We start from the raw sequence: 22,570 nt of genomic DNA on the forward strand, positions 1-22,570 counted from the left end.
GTCACGTGGGTGTTTCTTGTTTTTGGCATACCTGAGCCTGTTTTTGCTTGTGTGTGTGTGTGTGTGTGTGTGTGTGTGAGTGTCAGGTACTCAAGGTGGTTTATGGAAGGATCATAGGTTGATTGATGTTTAACCTCAGGTTAAGTAAACAAAGGATTATGCCCACGCATCAATGTCGGAGGGAGTATGGAAGGAGCCCAACAGAGGTTACCTGTGATGTGACAACAAATCTGTTCTATACTGCAGGTATGTCTGGTGTGTGTGCTCACCTGCTGTGTAAATACAGTCAGGTACAGTAACATGCACTTGGACGCAGGGCATCAGCATGTAGCTACAAGATTCTCCCTGAGCTCAGTGGGACACTGATGGACGAGCAGGAGACAGAGAGAGAGAGGGAAGAGGGGAAGAAATGTAGGAAAGCAAGTGAAACGACTACAAATAAGAAGAGACAGAAGAGAGAGGAGAGTCAGAGAGGGTGTCCTCATGGTGTGAAAGCAGCCAGTGTATGAGGAGGACCATGCAGGGGAGGGGGGAGGACGAGGGGAGGCGAGGGGAGGCGAGGGGAGAGAGGAAAGTTAAGAGAAATACTGTTTGAAGCAACGAGAGAACAGAGACAGCCTTCATGCTCGAGCTGGTGAAAGGGGTGCCCTCTCAACCCTGCACTCTGAAGCCAACGTGTGGAAGTCTAAACACACACACACACACACACACACACACACACACACACACACAGCCCAGTGGGATCTACATTCATGCATCCAGCCCGGCTCTGGGCACATCACACACTTCAGTTCTGGGTAGTTTGCGAGGTGGAAACAGTCCAAAACATGTGTGCACCTCCACACAGACTCCACCTGTTGAGCTCCCTCAGGTTGGATCGGGTTCGTGGTCATGGTCTGAACATCATCTCCTGACCTTGCAGCGTGTGAAAACTGTATTTTATGTATCTTAAAGGAACCGACCTTTCTTTGAAGGCCTTTTCACCCATTTCTCGTGCCGCTCTGCGAACCTCTTCTGGAACAGCATCTTTCTCAGCCTGAGAGACCTGGTGGACTTTGTGTCCTGCATCCAGCCGATACGGCCCCCCTTTTCCACCCAGGCCCGCCGTGTCTCTGCCTCCTGCAACCAAACAACACGTCAGGGTTCCTATTTTACAATTTTAAGTTTTCCAAAAGTCTGTTAAAACATGACAGAAAGGATCCCAATGCAGTTATTTTGCTTGTTTTTCTGAAACACACAACGGATAGATCGTTCCAGTTAGATCGTCTACAGCTGCTGTTGGCTCCTTTGTGTGTCACATCATATCAGTGGAGCAGAAATTACTATTCAAAGGGAAAGTCACAGAACTACTCCAACACATTAACTAATCCAAGCAACAATGTGCTATCACAGCTGTTTCAGGTTAAAACATACACGCCATCTATCATAGTAATATGTGTGTAACATCACAGATGTCGCTCGGCATTTAGTGGACAGATGGAAGTAAAGCATGTAGCTGACCCAGTCAGAAACACTGGTTACCTGTGCCTCCTGCCCACTGGTTTCCCCCAACATGAGGGGCGTTGTTGGGGTCGATCTTGCCGTGTTTTGGGGCGGAGACGTCCAGGCCGCTGTCCCTCTGGACGGTGATCTGAGCGGAGAGGAAGAAGAGACATCATGTGGGTCCCTTTCACACATGTCAGATTCACATACGTACATCTGTGCAGGTGCTCTTAAGACCCTGAAGCGAGCCGGAGCCGTCAGATGGACTCGTTTATTGGGGTTAAAGGGTCGCTTCAGCCCAAACTCACAAAGAAAGGCATATTTTCTACTCATCACTGGTGGTCTTTTGCTTCTTATATAATCTGAATTTCCAGCAACACTTTCCCAGTTACTCTGGGTGATCCACAGACCTGGAGTGGAAACAACCACCGCGGAGTTCTTTCTAGTTAAAGTTCAAATCCACAAAACAACCTCTGAGCTGAGGAGTTTCATCATTCGGCATTTTTAGGGCCGTACCGACTGAGGATTCGAGTGAAAGCATTAAGAGACTCTGTATCTCTAAGGTGTGTTTTCTGCAGGATGGACTGAGCAGGCTCTGTCTCTCTCTGCAGGAGAGAGAAGGAGAGAGAAGGAGCAGAGACACAGGGAGGTTACAGCTTTGGGTTCATCTCAATGGCTCCATCAGCCAAAATCAGCACGCTGGCTCTCACACTGAGGACGACGGCCGGCCAGAGTGTGACATGCATGAAGGAGCGGGAGAGGAACAAGTGTTTCCCTGTAGCTCAGCTGAATTCTTTCACCCTGCAGGAGTTTGCATGTTATCTGTGGGGGATGAGGCTGCGTGTGCGGGTTGTTATCTTTGCTGTTTTTAATATGTGCTTAGTTTTTCATGGTCTGAGCGGTTAAACAGAGACTTATCAGTCAGGAGCAGATGTCCAGCTGAGAGTGACCCCTCCTCTGCTGCAGCTGACCGACTGTCCACACCTCAACTGACAAACACACTCACACAGGAGCCCTGAGCTGTGTCTCTGCTCTCACACCTACATGAAGCTGCTGTTTCAGCAGAGCTCTATATTTAGTGCAGATTAGGAGGGTCACTCTGATATGAACCATGTCAGATTACAGCGACAAGATAAGCCTGCGTGTGGGAACCAGCTCAGGTGGATCGGCTGTACGGGCACACATACGTCACTGCTCAAAGAGTTACACACTGTGTAAATGAAAACCCTCTTTTCTGATATTAACTCAGAGGCCTTCATACAAGTGTGTGTGCTGTTTTCCATCTGTGCCTTCACACCTGGAGCACATGCTGCTTGTAAACGTCGTGCATAAAGCAGCGGCACCTTGTAAATCTCCTTTTCCACACATGCACACGTTTTTACCACGAAGACGATCAAACTGTCAGACTCCCAAAGATGAGCTGTCCTCTTTAACCTCTCTCAGTGAGCAAACACAAGACGTTAAAAAAAGGAAAATTATTTTTGTCATCTTTCAAAGGTTAAACATCCCAAAAATCTGTAACATGTATTATATCTTAAAAAGGTCTTTTCTGTGGAGGAAACTAAAAACACAGCCTGTGGTGCAGAAGACATCTCAGCTTCCTACAAACACACACAGGCTCACATCCTGCAGCTGTGTTGGCTGTTGAATCTAAAAATCTGCATGTGAAAATCTTTACTTGACCTCCTCTGCATGACAATGAGAGTGAAAGCACCCTGTGTGTGTGTGTGTGTGTGTGTGGGTGTGGGTGGGGAGGGGGGTCTGTTTAAGTAATCAGCAGGGTCTCAAACATTAGAAACTTAAAATGCATGTGTATCTAAAGATTAGTGTTGGCAAAGACCCACAGGAAGTGTGTGTGTAGGTGTGTGTGTCATCAGTAACCAGAGAGAGCTGGGTGCCATAGCTGCGTGGTGAGGTAACGGGTCAGAGGTTTGAGCCACTGGCGTCACCGCAGCTCACCTTCTGTGGCTCACCTCCACCATGTGACCGCTCTCTGATTACACACTGATTCATGTGTGTGTCACAGCGCACGCAGAACATGAGCCGAGCGGCACACATGCCCGTCCCATGATGGGAAGCGATCGGTGCACCTGATGCCGGGAATGTAGCTGCAGAGATTTTAGCTGGAGACATTTAGAGCGTGATTACGATCAGACGATAAACACCACACACACACACACACACACACACACACACACACACACACACACACACACACACACACACACACACACACGCACACACACACACACACACACACACACTCTTATCTCCTGACAGAAGTGGACCTCTCCTCCAGGTTTAAAAACAGAAGACAACTTGGAAGTGCCTTAAACCTGTATTATCTCTAATGACCAGCAGGGGGCTCCAGCTCCACCCTCTTGTCCAAATATGGTCACTTACGGCTAAAAAGCCAAACAAAACGAGGATGGCAAAAATGTTAAATTGATCCTTCAAACGGTCGTCCACTAGTCTCTGCTGTAAACGCCACCTGGCCTCCATCAGGCCTGTGTGTGTGCGTCTACAGATGCCTGACATGCTGTCTCAGATCTCCATCAGGGAGGAAGCTGAGCTCTCAGGCTTGTTGCAGTAATCTGCCCTGTCGTTGCTCTGAGTATAGATAAAACTCTCCTGCTGGTGACGACACAACTAATGAATGTGTCTCATGCTGCTCGTGGACTCACAGCCGCTAAACGGGTGACTAACGCTGCACTTTAGCTTTTAGTGAAATGACGAGTGATGCTTCACGACATGCGTCCATTTTTGGATCTGAGAGGCTTTCAGAGCAGAAACTCCGGGTTCAGGTTCCTGCTCGAGTGTGACTGAGGTGTGAGTCATTAATGTGTGTGTGTGATGTTACATGTCCCAGCAATGATCCTGACAGAAGCAACTGCTGCTTATTTTTACTGCTGATTAATCTGTCCATTATTTCCAGATTCATTCGTTTTTGGTCTTTAAAATGTACAAAAATGGTAAAAATAAGTGCTGATCCGTGTTTCCTGAAGCCCGAGATGATGCCCTCACATGTTGTTTAGTTTTGTCCTCAGCACAAAGTTATTCAGTTCACTGACATGGAGGAAAACAGAAACCAGAAATGATTCACATTTGGGCGCCAGTTTAGCTCAGCGGTTAAATCGACGACCATATGCAGAAGCTACAGTCCTCGATGCGGCGGCCCCGCGTTCAGCTCCTGCCCGCGGCCCTCTGCCGCGTCATCCCTTCTCTCTCTTCCCCCATTTCTGCCAGTATCCACTGTCTGCTCTAAAAAAGGAGAAACTATTCACATTTAAGAAGCTAGACTCGACTAGCCGAGACTTTTTTGACTTATTTTTCGAAAGAAATGACTCAAATATTTTAATTATTATAATAGCTGTTATTTGTTGCATCTCTAGAAAGCAGAAAACTCATGTGACTCTATGTTCCTGATTCTACTTTTTTCTGTCACTTAGAAAGTAACCAAAACTTCCCCCCCGTCCGTCTTTATCATCTAAATTGTTTCATGAAAACAATTCGGGGAAAAAGGTTTGAAGAAATTTGAACAAATGCATAGTTTACTGCGAGTGTGCGAGTGTCTCCATGAAACATCATGGAAACACAGGATGTAGTTGTTGGCCTATGTTAGCAGTCAGCTAAAGGTGGCAGCTTCACCCTGAAGGCGGAGAAACAGAAAGAGAGGCGAGGTGAAAATAAGGCAGGCGGCAAAGTGGAGAAATCTTCATTTTTATGACTGTGGGAATCGATGTCTCCACCCCTCCCTCCTCGCTCAGTGAGCTCTCCTCCCTCCCTCTTTCTTTTCTTTCCCCAGTGTCTCTCTCTGCGTCTCTGCTCGGCGGTCCACGCCTCGTCTTGCAAGATTAATAGCCTCGTAAATTTCTGATTCTCCACTTAGACGCCTACTGACAGAGAGTGATTTAGGATTGATGGCATCTGCTAGAATGTGTGTGTGTGCAGTTTCTTTGGGGGTAAATGTGTTGCCCCCGTGTGAACTTGGAGGCGAGTGTGTTTGCATGTGTTGGTAGAAATGTAGGCCCATTACAGAAAGTGCAAGTTTGTCCACAGAATGAGCCTGTGAGGACAGATGTGCTTTGTGTACGTGTAGGTGTGTTAGAACTAAACTGAACTAATGTGTGCTTGATTTGCGTGATAAAGTGTGTGATGTGATAACAAGCCTTGCAGAATGCTTGAAGGGGAATTCCAGTATTCTCAGACCTCGGTTCTGTATTTACATTTTCGGTGTCGAGATGACTAATAGGTACCAAAAGCTTTGTTAACCCTTTAAACAGTGTAAGGTTATTTTCTTTAAACCAGAGAAAGTTGTTACATCGCTCACTTCAAAGCCACCAGACTCCATTGACAAAAACAGTCATTTAAGCTTGCAGAGCAGCGGAGTTTCTGGTTCACCGCGGCGTCGATTCTTTGTGTTTGTGTGACTTTGGTGTTTTAAATGATAAGTTCAGATACAACAAAAGATTTGTTTAACTCACAATCAAACTAAATACTTACTGATCTAGAAAGCAGTAGAGCAGAAACTGTCACGTTCTGCGAGGCTAAATTACTGTTTTTTTCAATGGAGTCTGGTGGCTCTGAAGAGGGCGAGGTTACAGATGGTTCTAGTTTAAAAAGATCATAACAAACAGGTCTATCTCTTTAAGGATCCTTTCTGTAATGTTGTCAGACACTGAGAATAAAAAAGCACTTTGATCAGTGCCCCCAATAATTACGTTGCAGCCATTACAGACTATTGCTGCTGGCTGAAGCAACACGCAGGAGTGATCCAATCCTTCCTATTCTTCAGACCCCACAATGTGTGAAAATAAAATATGTCCCAGGATTTAAATCAGCATAGATCCTCCTTAAAATACTACTAAACAAGAGCAAGAAGGGAAAGAGGAAAACACACACACACACACACACACACACACACACACAGACATAAGGTTGTAAAAACAAGCACATTGTCTCGTTGAGTGACTGGATACTTAAGAGTAAGCTGCTATAAATGTATGAGAAACAAAAGACAGCATTGTGTGTACAGACAGATGAGTGATGTGTGTGTGTGTGTGTGTGTGTGTGTGTATCGATGATGTCAACAGGGCTGTAATGGAACAGTGTCAGACTGAAGATAAAGACAGGAGAGAGGAACAGTCACGCACACCTGCACGCACACTCACTCACACACGCATGCACGCACACACGCACACACGCACACACGCACACACGCACAGCCAAACGTGGTGTAGCTTACGAATACATGTGTGCATGGAGTTAGATCATTATGAAGTTAAGACGTGAGGATGAACCTTCTTTTCATTTCCTGCTTCTCCTCTTTCATCCGCCTCTTAAAGCGTGCCGTAAAAAGAAGGTATTTGACATCTGATGTAAACAGGTGAGCTTGTTAGGGAGCGAGGTGTGTAAACCGTTACAGGAGCATATCTCTGAGCAGGTACACAGACAGGCCTTTACACAGGCGTGTTTAAATACAGTAGAGCTGCTGTTATGTTCAGTGAGCAAACAGGGCGCACAGGGAGAGTCTGTGTGAGTGTGACCTACAGAGGACTGAAGGTGCCCCATCAAAGACGACCTGCCGGAGGAATCTAGGCCAGAAAGAGGGACCGTGTGTGCAGAGCAGCTCTGCAGGTGTATGAGTGTGTGTCTGTGTGTCAATGAACATATTCTTAGTTAGAGCAGTGGAGCGGTGGAGCAGTGGAGCGGTGGAGCGGTGGAGCGGCCCTGCTTACGACACGGACTCGTGCACACTTGTGCACATTTTCATACAGGGAGAATAAAGTATATCGTGTAGTTACAGTTATTTAAGATTGAACTAATCATCTTCGTTTGGTGAGGGAGATCATGTTTACTGATCTACGTCATCCAGTTTTATGATCAGTCTTTAATAACGTCTCTTCTCTCTCTGCCTGCCATGGGCACAGACCACAGATCAGCAGATACAGCACCCTGCATGTATGAAGCTTCAGTATCTGAGGAATCGGTCCCTCGTGTTGTGTGTGTGGGCACCTCAACAAGGCTTCCTCAGTATGCTGGTCTGAACGTTCTGTGCCCTGCCCAAGGGGTCAAACCTGTTGCATCATCAGCACAATGACCATCCATTCATACACACCCACCCCGGGTACAGCCGGGTCATAAATCTAAGGCCCGGAAACATTCTGGTTAGCATGAAATCAGGACTATTTCTGCTGCTCATATATTCATCCAGAGTGAGGCAAGTGAGCAAAGAGACATCCAGCTGACACTCTGATCACTGCAGGTATTTGTAAAGTAGCACTGCCCCCCTGTGGAGGTCAGAGAAACTGCAGACTGCAAGACTTTCTATTCCAATCCTCTGAACCCTTTAAAAACAAAGTAGAGATATTACCTGTATGGGTCGGCCGTCCTCTGTCCCAATCATATTCCTCCATTCCATCAGCGATCGCTGCAGGGTGTCCAATCCTGTCTCCCACAGCCGGACGTACCCGCCCATATCCACCGTGACCACACCTCCAGAACCGAGGGCTGCTACCACCACGTCAGACTCTGACACTTTGGACATCCAGCTGGTGTAAGGCGACACGGACATTGACCTGCAAATCAGAGACAAGCAGGAAAGTCAAGACATAGTCACTGAGAAAAGTAATGACGATCATCAACAGATGTGTTTCTGTGTTTTGATGTTTACCATGTTTAAGCGGTCACAGACGTGAGAGTAAAACTTACACTGTGGCTAACTCATAAGACACTTAAATGATCTCATTTGACCCAATACAACAGCTCAGCAACAAATAAACATACACAAATGTATTGATGTGGAGTTCTGACACTTAATGTGACTATGTCTTTATTACTGAGGTTTGAGTTTGCTGTGGTGGACTGGGCTGCTTTATATTGAGAGGTCCATCCATTTGCTCCTGCGTACCGGGGTCGGGTCGCGGTGGCAGCAGGCTAAGCAAGGTGACCCTGACGTCCCTCTCCCTAGCAATGTTCTCCAGCTCCTCCTGGGGGATCCCGAGGCGTTCCCAGGCCAGCGGGATATTTAATCCCTCCAGAGAGCTCTGGGTCTGCCCCGGGGTCTCCTCTCAGTTGGATGTGCCCAGAAAACCCCCACAGGGAGGCACCCAGGAGGCATCCTAATCAGATGCCTGAACCACCTCAGCTGACTCCTGTCGATGCGAAGGAGTAGCGTCTCTACTCCGAGCTCCCTCCGGATGTCTGAGCTCTTTACCCGATCTCTAAGGCTGAGCCCAGACACACTGCAGAGGAGACTCCTCCTTTGGTCACTACCCAAAGCTCACGACCACAGGTGAGGGTTGCAACGTAGATCCACTGGTAGTTTAAAGCTTTACCAGGCTCAGCTCCCACTTCACCACGACGGTCCGGTACAATGCTCGCATTACTGCTGAAGCTGCACCGATCCGTCTGTCAGTCTCATGAACACAGTGAACAGGAGATCAATAAAACAGAATCGCGACCTTTCTGAGAGAATTAAACGCTTTGTGAAAGTAGAATTTATGGAAGAGCTGCTGCACTGGATCACACAGACTGTAAAGGTGGAAATGATCGGCTGGGTGACGTGTACAGAGACTAAGGATTCGTCAGTGCAGTGCTGTGTCTGACCACTAGCTGGAGTCAGAGGATGAAAGATGATGCTCTAAAAGAATAGCAGAGTTAGACACAATCAGAAACACTGAGTGCTCACCTGGGGACGGGAATATATTTGACTTTTTTGGAGTTCAGGTCGGTCACCTCCAGGTACGCTGCCGTCATCGGAGGAGTGACATCTGAGGGACAAACAGGAAAACAACTTTACACACTGAATAACTTCTCCTGCTGCATGTTTACTTTATCTCCTGAACTCTGACCTTTGGGGTAGACCTCCTTCAGGGGCACCTTGTTGGGTGGAAGGGCTCGGACCACCTGATTGGCCGAGAGCAGACTGACACAGTTCTCTCGTTTGGCCGGGCTGGACCGCAGGCCCGCTCTGAAGAAGGTGTGAGCCCCGCTGTCGCTGCTCTTCATCACTGACAGGTCGACAGGCCTCTTAAAGCTGTACACCTCGTTAGGGGACTGGACCAGACAACAAAAAGAGGAAAATACATCAAAGCTTTGGGGATCAAGTAATCATATCTCATATTGTGCCTAATATTCCCTGATAAGAGAAATGCTTTGATGTACCCGACACCTGAAATAGACATTAAAACACGTCCGACGCAGCTCTAATGTCAAATAATTAGTTCAAAACTAAAACAGTACATGTCCTAAACTTAGTCTCACCACGAGGTCCGGGAAGCCCACGATGATTTGTGCGAACGAGCCGGTGTCGGCCAGGAGGCGGTTCGGGGAAACGATCTTCTGGTCCAGAGCGGCGCTGAGGTTCTCGTTGGGCAGCTGCTCACTTGTCAGCATCTGAGGTACCGCAGACTCAGCTGGGAGGGAGAGAGAGCGGAGCACAGGAAGACAAGATGACTTAATCAACACACACCTGTCGATGTACCAGACACTGACCTGGAAACAGCTCTGACCCGGCCTGATGTCTACTATATCAATGAGCTCACTGCAGAGACCCTCTGAGGGGCCATCGCCCTCCGTATGGTCCGCTGGGTTATTACACTGACCTCTGACCTTGATGTAACAATGTCGTCTCAATGGTTGAACATTAATCGTGACATCACATCTTGTTCACACTAACTGTGACATGGCGAGGTCTGAAGGTTCACACATGTCTGTTTCAGTGTCTGCACGTCTGTCAGCTTGGCTTCTTTAGTAGCGTTAACAACAAGTCTTTAACAGATGCTTCAGAGCTCCTGGACATAAAACTCGCGTTAACCTTTGTTCAGAGTTGTTGGATCATAATTGTGTTGATATACACCTGAGCTGGCTCCGTGGCCTGCGCTGACTGCGTCCTCACTGATGCTGTGGAGCTGACAGACTCCAGAGTCCTCTGCGGCCATGTGCATGGGCTTAGTGAGCAGGAACTTCCTGTTCGGAGGTAAATAAAGGACGGCAAATTACAATTCACTTTAATTCTGATATTTTAAAACCAGGCCATATCTGGGGGATAATTAATAACAGCCACGAAAGGTTTAGAAGTTGCTCCTGTATGTTGCCTCTGCCAGCAGCCGTGAAACAGGCTGTAATGTCTGCTACATAAGTTTTGGTGCGTTCTCAAAGTTCTTGTTGTTTCCGCTGACAGGCTCAGATTGTTTTCTAAGTGTCTGACAACGTTACAGAAAGGATCTCTACAGAGGTGACCTTTTTGTTAACGAGCGGGACAGAGGTTCAAAGCCACCAGACTCCATTGATAAAACAGTAATTTCACCTTGAGGATCACTGGAGTTTCAGGTTCTTGCTGCCTTCAGTTTATTTGTCTAATTGTTTAACTTCAGTGTTTGAAATGATCTGTTTGGATCAGAAATAATATATTTGTTGGAAAAAATAAAACAATAAACTTAAAGAACGAGTCAGCAGTAGACCACTAACTCCTGCGTCCTTAGAGGTAAAATGACTGCTTTTGTGAATGGAGTCTGGTGGCTTTGGATAGAGCGAAGTAACAGCTGTTAGTGGTGTGAAAAAGGCATCTTACTCTCTCATAAGAAGTTCTTACTCAGTTGTTTGACAGATGGGATAACAATATGAGCCTGTCAGGCAGAAACCAGCACTTGAAGTAGACAGACTTTACTCGGGGACATTTGCCTCCATGTTTTACATTACAGTGATTTAGTGATATTAGCCACTTGGACCCCAAAACAGCACCCTGGTTTAAAAACACTGATATTCCTCCCTTAAGGCTGACACCCCTCTCTTACTTGTTGGTGTTGCTCTCCAGCAGCAGCCAGCGGTCCTCTGCCACCAGGAAGACAGACTTCAGGTTGATGGGAAGGGAGATGGAGTGAACCCGACCCTCCAGCACATCCAGCACCTCCAGCTGGTTGCTGAACGCACAAACACAAACACACAGATCAAACTCATCTGACCGGCACTGTGCTGTTTAACAGTGATGTTAATGTAGATCAGAGCAGCTTACCCATCCTCCTTATAGAAGAGAAGCCAGTTTTTGTGGGCGAAGTCTCGACACATTTTGTGAACTCCCTGCAAACACACAAACACATTTGTTTCCATCACTGGAGTAATTATTCTGCACTCCTCAAAAAGAGAATAATTCTGTCTTCTTTCAGAAAACAACTCAAATGTGTGAATCTTTCTTAATAATGATGTAAGCTGTGCACACAGGGGGACAAAATAATGTGTCATATTAATGTTTGAGCAAACAAGCGCTACTAGCTAAGTGACCTCTGGAGGCCCAGAAACCTCTGACCTGTTGTTCCTTGCTGCTCCACCAGTTGGAGGCTCTGGTGGAGGGAGGATCGCTGTCGGGGGACAACATGAGCCTCCGCACGGCGCCTGTCTCCATGTCCAGATGAAGAACTGTGTTACTCTGGCAGAGAGACGACAGAAAGACAGACAGAAGAATAAATAAGACTTGCAGAGACATTTCTAACTTTCAAATAAGCTATAAAATAATTTTAAAAATATGATTTCATCACAGAACAAGAATCTAAGACATTATTTTTCTTCCTCAGAGAGCAAAGAGCTCACTGTGCATCAGGATGCTGCTGCAGTGTCTTTAGGAGTGTGTGTTCTCTTTACTCTCTGTTCACCATCTCCTCTGAATCTTTAAAGGCAGTTCTGGCATCGATCATGTTCCTCTATCACCTTTTATTCAGCATGTGGACATCGACAAGACTCAAGCGACATTTTGTGCATACCACTGGTGGAGCTGTATCATGTCTGTTTGCAACCCACTTATTAACACTAGTTAGACTGAAATCTTAAGTTAAAGTACGTCACATGATAACGTGACATCCATCATCTTTACCGCTTACGGGGGGGCTGGAGCTAATCCCAGCTGTCATTGGGTGAGAGGCGGGGTTACACCTGGACAGGCCACCTGTCAATCACAGGGCTGATACACAGAGACAGACAACCTTTAACGCTCACACTCACACCTACGGTCAGAGTCACCAGTGAACCTAACGAGCATGTCTCTGGACTGTGGGAGGAAGCCGGAGTACCCGGGGGGAACCCACGCATGCACGGGGAGAACGTGCAGACTCCACACAGAGAGGCCCACTACGTCTGACCCGGGATTCGAACCAGGAACCTTCCAGCTGTGAGGTGAGAGCATTAACCACTGCACCACTATGACAGTAAATCATTATTAATGATGCCAGCAGAGGGTGCTCTTCTCCAGCTGAACCCTCTCAAACTGACGGCTTACATCCTGTTAACTCAAACTTCAGTTCAATCCTGATAATTCAGTTGTCTCTTTGTGCTTCTGTTTGCTTCCTGTATTCATATCAAATCAGCTGCAGGATAGCTCACTGTGTTTGTGTGTATATGTTGTTTATGTGTTTGTGTGTGTATGTTGTTTATGTAGAGTTTTCTGAGAAGGATCCATGAGGCAGCCGGCCTCGTCCCGGGCTGCCCTGCTTCACACTAATGTTTTCCTCATGACCTCCTGCTCCTGACACACACGTACACTTTACTGAGGATCTATTCAAAGAAAGCAAACCCCATTTCCTGAGTCGACACATGCACTGCCTTTGGAGGAGTGTGTACATGAGTGAGCACACGTGGATGTGACCTCTGATAGGCTGGGGTGTTTCACTCTGCTGGTGCATGAGAGTGTTTAATGTATCTGGGTCTTGAAGTTTCTTTTTTCTTGTCCCTGAATGTAGCATTAAAACATTTGCACAGCAGAACCTGCGTTTCTGTGTGTGTGACGGTTTCCCCGACTTTCCCTCGAAGGCCAATGACCTGCGAGCGAACTCCATGTAGTCTGGACCTCTTCATTTTTAGACAGACGTAACTCGATCCATCACGCCGGTATTTTTAGAAAGTCCTCCTCTTGCCTAATCTGCTCCAGCTGTACAAGTGTTCTGGACGGAGAAATGGCTAACATGCATTGTTCCTGTCTGACGCTCTGCCGTCATAGATCAGGGTCTTACGGGGTGAGTGAGGTTAAACAGCAAACAACCACTAACCACCAACCATTTACAGAAACTATAACGGGCCTGTGTGCAGCTATTTTAGATCGGTGAGGAATCTGTGGTCGTCCTCTGAAAGAAATTTAAATGCCAGTGTTGCATAAGTGTCACGTTACAAAGATATCAGAGCAAGAGAGAGGAAGTCTTTGTGAACACTGAGAGTGAGGAGAGCTGGAGTGACGTAAATACTTCAACCTTCAATTCACCACATCCCAACATATTGATCACGTGTGCTTTCACACATGACCAACAATTAAAGCTGATAAATCCACCCTTCATATCATCAATGTTTCACGTTAGCTACTTTAACTGTGAGACTCCTTCTTTTATCTCCAGCTGCCTCCTCAGTCTAAAAGGTGGGGCTCCCTGAAAACGCATTATTCCATGTTGTATAATGTTTTGCAGGAAATAGTGCACGCTTTGGCAAGCTGTATTAATCCACCCAAACCACAACCTTCTCCAATCTAACCAAGGACGTCTGGTGCCTAAACCTAACCACCTGGTTTTGTTCAGGCACCAGAAGAAGCTGGTTAGGTTTATAAAAAGATGATGTTTTGGCCAACAAATATTAATCTGTAGGTGTACACTGATTTCAGAAAACAGTCCCTCTACATGTCAGGTAAAGGTGTATGTTTGTGTGTGTGCGTGCCGACCTGCTCCTCGTGCAGCACCACCTGTCCGTCCAGAGGACTCCCAAGAGGAGCAACAGAGACAAATGGCTGCCAGACGCCGCTGACGGTCCGGGGGAAGACGTCGTACAGCTCCATGCTCTGAATCTTCTCCCCGCGCTCCTTCATGGAGAACAGGGACACGGGGTTACACGTGGCCACGTACAGCACGTCTGCAGGACAGACAGAGAGAGGGTGTTGTTCATTCTGTAACATATGTCGACATTAAATGTGTGACAGTGCTGGAAGTGTTTGTGTGTGACTGTATACCATCTTTGGTGGTGACATCACAGATGATGTTGACTTCATTCATGGGAATCTGCCAGTGTGCTTTCTCTTCACTGAAGCTCAGAGCGCGGCTCTCCTGCCTGTTGCAGGGGTGACTCTGCACACGCAGAAACACGGGGCCCTGGGAATGCAGCAGGTAAAGTCATGCACACACACACTCACACTAAAGCTGATACGACTCATGAAACTAAATATATCTTAAGTTTATACTAAAAAAAATAGCTCGTCTACCATCTCCTCTTATATGATGAGAAACTGCAGATTTTTTATACAGAACAGAAACTGGTTCACATCAAACTCATGTCAGCTACGACGGGGAATTCTGGTGTTTTAAAATTCCAAAGTCAAGGTTTAAAAATACAGGAATTCCTCTAAAAAGAATTATGGAAAATGAAGCTTATTTAAGGAAAAATATATAGTTTCTAGAAATATTTTCATACTTTTTATGCGCTTTGAAAATTCACCATTAGACGCTGAACTGCATAAACCCGACCGAAGCCTCCCTGATGAGCCTTCAGTATGCCAGAGGCTCGGGGCGATTCGGGGTGGACAATCAGACTCTTTCACCACATGTGAGAGCTTTGGGAAAACACACTGCTGTACACATGCTCGTTAAGTGTTTTTCTCTGAGTGTGTTTACCTTGATGTCTATGGGGTGTGTCTCGGTGGGACAGAGCAGTTTGCGGCGAGCGTTGCCACCTTGGTTGATCGTCCAGTAGCCGGACATCTTGACCTCCGGCAGGGGCAACCTGAAGATTAAAGGTGTGATGGTGACAACTGCCTGAGATGTACATGTATAAAGAGAAATAAAGCAGTGATGATTTTATGGTTTTTAACTTGGCACACATTTGGCTTCTTTCTGATTTAACATTTTACTGTCACAATTTTGCTTCTAAAAGTAAAACGGTCTTCTGACGGGTTAATTAGAGGATTTATGGAAATAAGCTGTCATTTAATCCCTCAGTCTCTGCAGAAGGTTAAGCCAGTTTATGTTGGACACGATTCTACGTGTGAGTCCCTGCTCGGCTTGTTGTGTCTGGCCAGATGTTTACAGGTCTTCCAGTATGAAGAATGAATCAGAGCTGGACTGTAGCCACAGTCTTATTGGCTGCAGGTGGAGCGAAATATGCACAACAACAACACACAGAAATACTGAGTGGATAAAGAGGCTGGAGGAAGGACTGTGCGCTAACCATACATATTTCAATGAGTGGAAAAGTACTCAGATACATAAGAGAAGCGATTTGTCGTTTTCCATGTCCAAAAATGGGAATTAAGACATAAAATATTTGCTTTTATGTTCAGGATTTGTTGTGTGATAAAAACAGCTCAGAAGGTTTTAAGGCACCAAAACAAGATCCAGCAGATCCCGAGAGACGCTCAGAGCTCGGAGGAACGGATCATCTGATCAATAAGTTATCGGATCGTTAAAGGAAAATACTTGTTTCTGCTCTCAAAGTTTTACTTGAGTTATTTATAAAAGTTTATTTCTGAATGTTTCAATAAAACCACAGGAGACAGAAGAAACAAATATTTTCCTTTATTAAAAGACAAAGCTGTACATTATGAGACAACGTGGATGTTAGAGTCGTATGTTTCCTCTGAAGGAATCGTGAGGTAATGACAGTGATATGGACATTAGTATTTAAATACTTCAGTGATGACGAGACTTCATGGAAGCCTCCAAGGTCTAAAAACCAGTTAGAACAAAATCAGCCAACTTCAAGCATGTCAGGATTTCACTTGTAAAAGTTAGAAACGGACTCATTCAGACGTCAGAGGAGCCGTTAGAGAGACAAAACAACGTAGGAATTATTTTGTTAGTATTGATTCGATTATTTGTCAGTTCTACCTTAAATATCGTCCCATCGCAGAACAACAGAAACAGTTTTTATTAATCAGAACTGATCGTCGGGTTGTTTCTTATCTTTTCTTACCTGTTAAGAATCTGCTTAAAATTACAAGTCACAGCTTCTAATACGTTTAAATGTTTTAAGCATTAAAAAGCAGGTTGTGACTGTGGGGGTCCTTATCTTAACACAACTGACTCGTGCCCTCTTCTTTCCAGCTATAAAAATAAAAGTGTTTCACCGAGCAAAGAAACCCAAAGAAAGGGTTCCTCTCTTCTGAGTGCACCACATGATCAGGTTACATCCACACTTCTACGTTTTCATTATGAAGTTGTATTTCACGGCGGTGCAGAGGTTAGCGCTGCTCTACAGCGAGAAGGTTCCTAGCTTGAATCAAACTTCGGACGTATAAAGCATGCGTGGCTTCCCTCCGGGTACTCCGGCTCCCTCCCACAGTCCAAAGACATGCTCGTTAGGTTCATTAGTGACTCTAAAATTGACCGTAGGTGTGAGTGTGAGCGTGACAGGTTGTCTGTCTCTGTGTGTCAGCCCTGTGATTGATGAACTAATCTCCGGCCACTCGAACACGCTCTTAAAAAACATGTAACATGACAATTTGTGCACACTTGGCAGTCGCGTTTACAAAGCCGGCTTTTATGACCGAGATACTGGACCCAACGAAGAAACATACTCACTCCAGCTGCTGAAGTAAGTACAATAGTTAAAAGAAGTGATTTGTAACACATGCTCCGTCTGCCTCCTCCTGCCTAAACCAGCCTCAGAGTTTTCAGAGTAAAAAACGTCTGTGGGTTTCCTAAAGTTACAAATGTAAGGTCTAAAGCTCTAAAAAGCAGGAGTAGTGTGGATGCTGGGCATTAATGAAGACAGACGTAGTAGTGTGGATGTAGCCTCACTGTAAGCAGCACCTGTAACCTCTGAAGCACAGGTAGTAAACCTCCGCCGGCTCTATCCCCGACTAAGAGCTCTGACTGACAGGAGTGGCCCAACGGTGAGGCTTTGCACTGGCCTTATATTAATGAGGTTCATAACATAGTCAGATCCCACGTCATCTATTATCCAAAGCCCCCCTCTGACTGGTGTCTGTAACTGGTGACACTCTGACATTGTGTCTCTAATGTGCGTGTGTGTATCATCCGAGTGCCTTGTGCTCCAGATGTCTTACTCCTTAGCCAGGTTGACAGAAGTGGGCTTGGCTCCGATGGGAATCCCGTGCTTGTGCAGCGCCTCGATCAGAACCTCCCGCATGTCTTTGTTGTAGGAGTCGAAGTCGAAGACGTTTCGCACCACGTTGGCCAGACCCTCGTCAGGGAATTTCTGCAGGGAGGAAGGAGGAGGGAAGGAAATGAGGAGTGAGGAGGGAAGAGGGTCAGAGAGGAAAATAGAGTTAATATGATTTATAATCTTAAACCAGAGGTCGACAAAGGGGCACACTCCTGAATTAGACATCTTATCTAGAAGGTAACTCATCTCTAGAAGTCTCTCTCTCCTGCCCCAGCCTTAGTTATTGTGTTTGTGATATAATAAGGGAGATAAAAGTTATATATTGCCTCAATAAATGTTCTATATTGTACAGTTACCATGGTGATACGTTTGTAAATGGACAATAAAGGCAGAGAAACAGAGACAAGGGGAGATAGTGTAATCTAAAGCAGACACAGAGGCTTCATTTTAACCGGTCAAGAAACAGATCAAGTTACTAAAATGTAAAATAATTCAGTCGACTGTAGATAAGACATTACTACACCGTGTCGTCCACTTAATTCTGTTATTTTAAACCTGCAGCACATCTTTAACGGCTAAAAGGTACAAAACGTTCTGGTATTACTCCAGTAGATGTGTTCATCCTGCAGCAGTGAAACGGGCTGTAACAGCTGCAACATAATCCTTGATGGGTCAAAGGTCATCCACTAAAAGTTCTTGTTGTTTCCACTGACAGGCTCAGATTGTTCTTCTAAGTGTGTGACAACATGACAGAAAGGATCCCTACAGAGATAGACCTTTTTGTTACAGAGGAAGATGATTGTTTTAACCACACACAGACGTTACATCGCTCTCTGCACACACACCAGACTCCATTCATAAAAACAGTGATTTAACCTTCCAGAACACAGGAGCTGTCAGTTTGGCGATCAGTTTGTTTGTGTAGTTGTGTGACTTTTGTGTTTAGTTTCGATCCAACACAATATTAATGTAACACACAATTACACAAAAACCTCAGTGGATGGAGGCAGCAGTACACCAGCAGCTCCTGTGTTCTTTCCAGTAAAATCAGTGTTTTTATGAATGGAGTCTGGTGTGTGTGCAGAGAGCGATGTAACGTCTGTTTGTGGTTGTGTTGTATAGAATAACAATCTGAGCCTGTCAGTGGAAACAACAAGAACTTTTAGTGGACGCATCTGAACAGCCTGTAATCGCCCAAATGGATTATGTTGTATTTTATACATTTACACATTAAAACATGTCAAAATAAACTGATAACTGTGGATAAACATACTACTTGGAAACATTAGTGTGACCCTCTGGATCCTGGGGCATTGTTAGGACCATAATTGCCCTCTCAGACCTTCATATTAGCTCTATAAATAATCCTCACTGTCGATAGCAGAATTATCCCAACTGCTTACAGCTGAAGCATAAATTTAACATAAAGAGTACGGGGCCGAATTGACCTGGGTCCACAGTTACCACAAAGGTATATTTATGACTGAATGTGAAAAGGTAATTAGGCTCCACACTGGCTCAAAAAAGCGATTTAGACTTCGACTGAATCGCTGTCTCACTCCTGCACATGTCAATAACGGTGGTGATTGATGACAGAACAGGGCGGCCATTTGGGAAATCAGACATAAGAGCAGCTCGTCCCTGTGCACTGAATTATTGATCTTCAGTAGTGCAAGCTGCAATCTTAATTTCTTAAGCCTTCTTCTTCTGGTGTTTTTCCATCCTCTATGGGCTGTGTGCTTCTAATGACCACAAGGAGACCGGGGGACGTGCAGACCATGATCATTTAATGCAAATATAATTAAACTGCTTGTGTAGGGGTGTTCTCGTTTCGCTGCTTGACAAAATGATATATATAAATCAATACATCATAATCGTTTTGGTTGTTTCACAGCGTTTAAATCCAAAGTTGAGTTGAATGACGTCATCCAGCATTATTTATGTTCTTTGATGATGTCACACATGTAACAGAGACACCACCGTAATTACTCACAGCTATGTGCTAATGTGGAACGATGCTTTGTGGGTCAGATTTGTGGGCTCTGAATAATGAGGGAAGAAGATTTATTCTTTTACCCCGACTCAACATTTCCTTCTGTGGCTGCATCTCACAACCGCCCCTCTTGAACTGACATGTTGTTCTCTTCTTCTAAACGTTATAGACGACAGAGATACAGAAAATACAGAGGAAACAAAGAGAGGCGACAGCAGCGTGCGACATGAGTCATGGCCTGGTGGACCGCTGCCTATTGTTTTGTTTGCCTTCTCCCTTCAGTTGACCTGGACTCTCACACTTCGACCTGGCAGATTGGAGCACCTTATCATATGCTGTTGAAAATCTAAAGTGCATGTCATGTTGGTTTTATTGCACACGGAGCAGAAGTGAGAGAGAGAGCTTGTATGAGGCCTGGGGGGATTAGTGCAAACTGTGAGAGATGTGCGTTGTGGTTACAAGGATCTTTTAAAGATTATTTGGCCCATTTTGCTTTTATTGACAGCTGAAGAGAGACAGGAACTATTCAGAGAGGAGAGTGGGGGGTGACATGCAGCAGAGGGACGAAGGCGGGAGTCGAGCCTGCGGCTGCTGCATGGAGGACTGTGGCCTCTGTATACGGGGCGCCTGCTCTTCCCATTAAGCTCGGTGTAGGCCTTAGATTTAAATCTTCTATCTGAATAAATAAAATGACTTCTGTTAATGTCTTTTCTTTTACTTAAATATCCGAATGCTGAAAGTTGTTTTAAGTTGCACTAAAATGCAGATTTTTGTTTTGTTTTTACAAAAAAGTCGATTCAAGAAACAAAAATATTCTGTGACCACATCAGTTAGAGGCTCAGAGATCTTTGGGGCTGGTTCTTTAAATGTTAGCGTCTCTCCCTGCTGCTGTATCCTCCGTCAGACGTGCTTGTTGATGGTCAACAGCAACAGAAACGAAATAATCTGACTTTACACACTTTGTATTTTCAGCCGAGTGCAATGCTGGAACTCTTTCCAGGAGAGAGCGATGAAAATAAAGTCTCCGTTATAGCCGGTTTTTCTCCCCTCCTTCACATGTGGCTTGTTTTCCAGCCTCACCAGGCCCAGTGCCAGTGCAACTCCCTCCAACTACTGCAGATGCTCATTCTTATGTTACAGTCTATATTGAGTTGTCTGTGTGTGTTTGCCCTCTTCAGTCTAGACTGAGGCGGGAACACGGTCTCCCCTCTGTGTCACAGCTGTGCTCTTGCATTATTTAGGTATCCAGCAGTGCAGGATTAAGGTCACATTTTCTGTATGAATCATTTATCAGATAAAAAAACAGAATCTGAGAGAATAAAAAAGCAAAAGTGTCAGAAGGTTTTAGGACATGTCGTGAGTGTGTACGTTTAAAATCTTCTCACCTGGAGGTGTTTGACGATGTTGACCACCTCTCGGGTGGAGTAGGGGTAGGTGATGGTGCCCTGGTCGGCCATGGACCTCAGCTCTCCGAAGGCGGCCACCAACTTCTGCAGGGTGGCATCAGGAACGTCGGGGCCGTACTGTTTCAGCATCGCCAGCTCAGCCTTGGGCTTCGGATTGTCCACAGCATGGCAGCTGAATATGTCACCTGTTCAGAGGACAATCAGTCAGCATCCTTTCCTGTAGTGACTGCGGCTCAATATTTAAACTCTGTGTAGCTCTTTGTATTCTCAGGAAAGCAGTGTATGACTGTGCAGAGACAGACCTTTAGCTGTTTCCTCCCTCTGTAAAAAGCCACCAGACTCCATGGACAAAAACAGTGACTTTCCCTGGCTGAACACAGAGCAGCAGATCTACTGCCGCCTTTAACAATAAGTTAGTTTGTGTTTTTGGATCAAACACAAAATCTGTGTTACATATAATATAAAAAAACACACCAAGTGCAGCAGGGGTAGACCAAAAACTCCTGAGCTCTACAAGGTACAAATCAGTGGTTTTGTCAATGGAGTCTGGTTGCATTCAAGAGAGTGATGTAACAGCTGTTTCAGGGAAAAAGCATCCTACTCTTAAACACACAGGTACGTCTCTCTAATGCTTTTGGACACTTCAAATATTATCTGAAGCTAGTGCCCCGCTCCCCTGCTGCAGGTTGTGGGTGTTGTGCATGTGTTTGTACCTAGAGCTCCAAAAAAGTCATTTCCCAGGAACGGAAAGCCAGGTCGGTTAGCCAGAACCAGCATCCTGAAGTCTGGGTGCATGACGATGCTGTTGGGCCTCCCCTTGGCTTCACGTGGATCTGAGGCAGAGACACAGCGACGGTTAGTACATGACCAAAGCAGCACTCACACAACTTATTTCTGAATCTAAATCCTCCTCTGCACTCTTTTTAATGCTAAATGCTCTAATGTACAGTCAGTCTCACACACACCTCTGCTGCGCTGATAGCATCAGGAGCTGTCTGAGGTTTGTGTTTATGAAGTCTCAGGGTTCTGTTTACATTCCTCTGGGAGAACGAGCCTCACAGGGACGGAGAATCTGTCAGCAGCTCCTGTGATATCTTGGAAAACCTGCAGGTTTACACTCCAAAATGATCCAAACTCTGCTGGTACTTTTCCAGAAAGGCTTTTATCTTAAGCCTCCGTTAGTGGCCTGCACCTGATGCGTTTGTATTCTGGGACATCCAATCCTCAATTCGTCCATTTAATGGTCCCACTTTTCTGTCTGCACGCTGTATCTGGGACATGTCTGCTGTCGAGGCGTTAGGGTGTGTGTAAACGTCTGTGTGTACCTGAGATGATTCTACGTCCGTCGGCCAGGATCATCTCTCCGCTCTCCACCAGGGTTTTGAGGATGCAGGTGACGTTAGTGGGAGCTTTGTCGGCCTCGTCAATCACCAGTATGTGACCCATCTTCACTGCCTTCACCTGCACACGCACACAAACACAAATACTCTGTGTAAACATGGACAGATATTTTCATTATTGTGTTTTTAAGTTAATTAGCTGTGGGTTATTTCAATGAACTCATCAGGGAAAGAATAGCTCAGAAAAGATAACCAAGCTAGCT

General features: G+C 45.6%; 1 protein-coding gene across 1 annotated transcript in view; it reads right to left on the reverse strand.

Moving 5' to 3' along the window:
* Nucleotides 1–22,570, reverse strand: part of vwa8 (von Willebrand factor A domain containing 8) — a 61,963-nt gene that overhangs the window by 16,956 nt on the left and 22,437 nt on the right. Inside the window, exons 23-39 of the mRNA XM_069663552.1 lie at nt 22,293–22,428; nt 21,681–21,800; nt 20,947–21,152; nt 17,510–17,661; nt 15,117–15,225; nt 14,459–14,597; nt 14,174–14,361; nt 11,789–11,908; nt 11,498–11,562; nt 11,280–11,405; nt 10,343–10,452; nt 9,748–9,899; nt 9,336–9,540; nt 9,173–9,254; nt 7,856–8,060; nt 1,522–1,630; nt 963–1,119 (exon numbers count right to left, since the gene is read on the reverse strand). Of these exons, the coding sequence (XP_069519653.1) occupies nt 963–1,119; nt 1,522–1,630; nt 7,856–8,060; nt 9,173–9,254; nt 9,336–9,540; nt 9,748–9,899; nt 10,343–10,452; nt 11,280–11,405; nt 11,498–11,562; nt 11,789–11,908; nt 14,174–14,361; nt 14,459–14,597; nt 15,117–15,225; nt 17,510–17,661; nt 20,947–21,152; nt 21,681–21,800; nt 22,293–22,428 (2,381 nt within the window). The remainder of the gene's footprint in view (nt 1–962; nt 1,120–1,521; nt 1,631–7,855; nt 8,061–9,172; nt 9,255–9,335; nt 9,541–9,747; nt 9,900–10,342; nt 10,453–11,279; nt 11,406–11,497; nt 11,563–11,788; nt 11,909–14,173; nt 14,362–14,458; nt 14,598–15,116; nt 15,226–17,509; nt 17,662–20,946; nt 21,153–21,680; nt 21,801–22,292; nt 22,429–22,570) is intronic.

The sequence above is a fragment of the Semicossyphus pulcher genome, unplaced genomic scaffold, assembly GCF_022749685.1.
Source record: "Semicossyphus pulcher isolate SPU_LCO1_2020_fin unplaced genomic scaffold, fSemPul1.0.p SCAF_15, whole genome shotgun sequence".
NCBI classification, from domain to species: domain Eukaryota; kingdom Metazoa; phylum Chordata; class Actinopteri; order Labriformes; family Labridae; genus Semicossyphus; species Semicossyphus pulcher.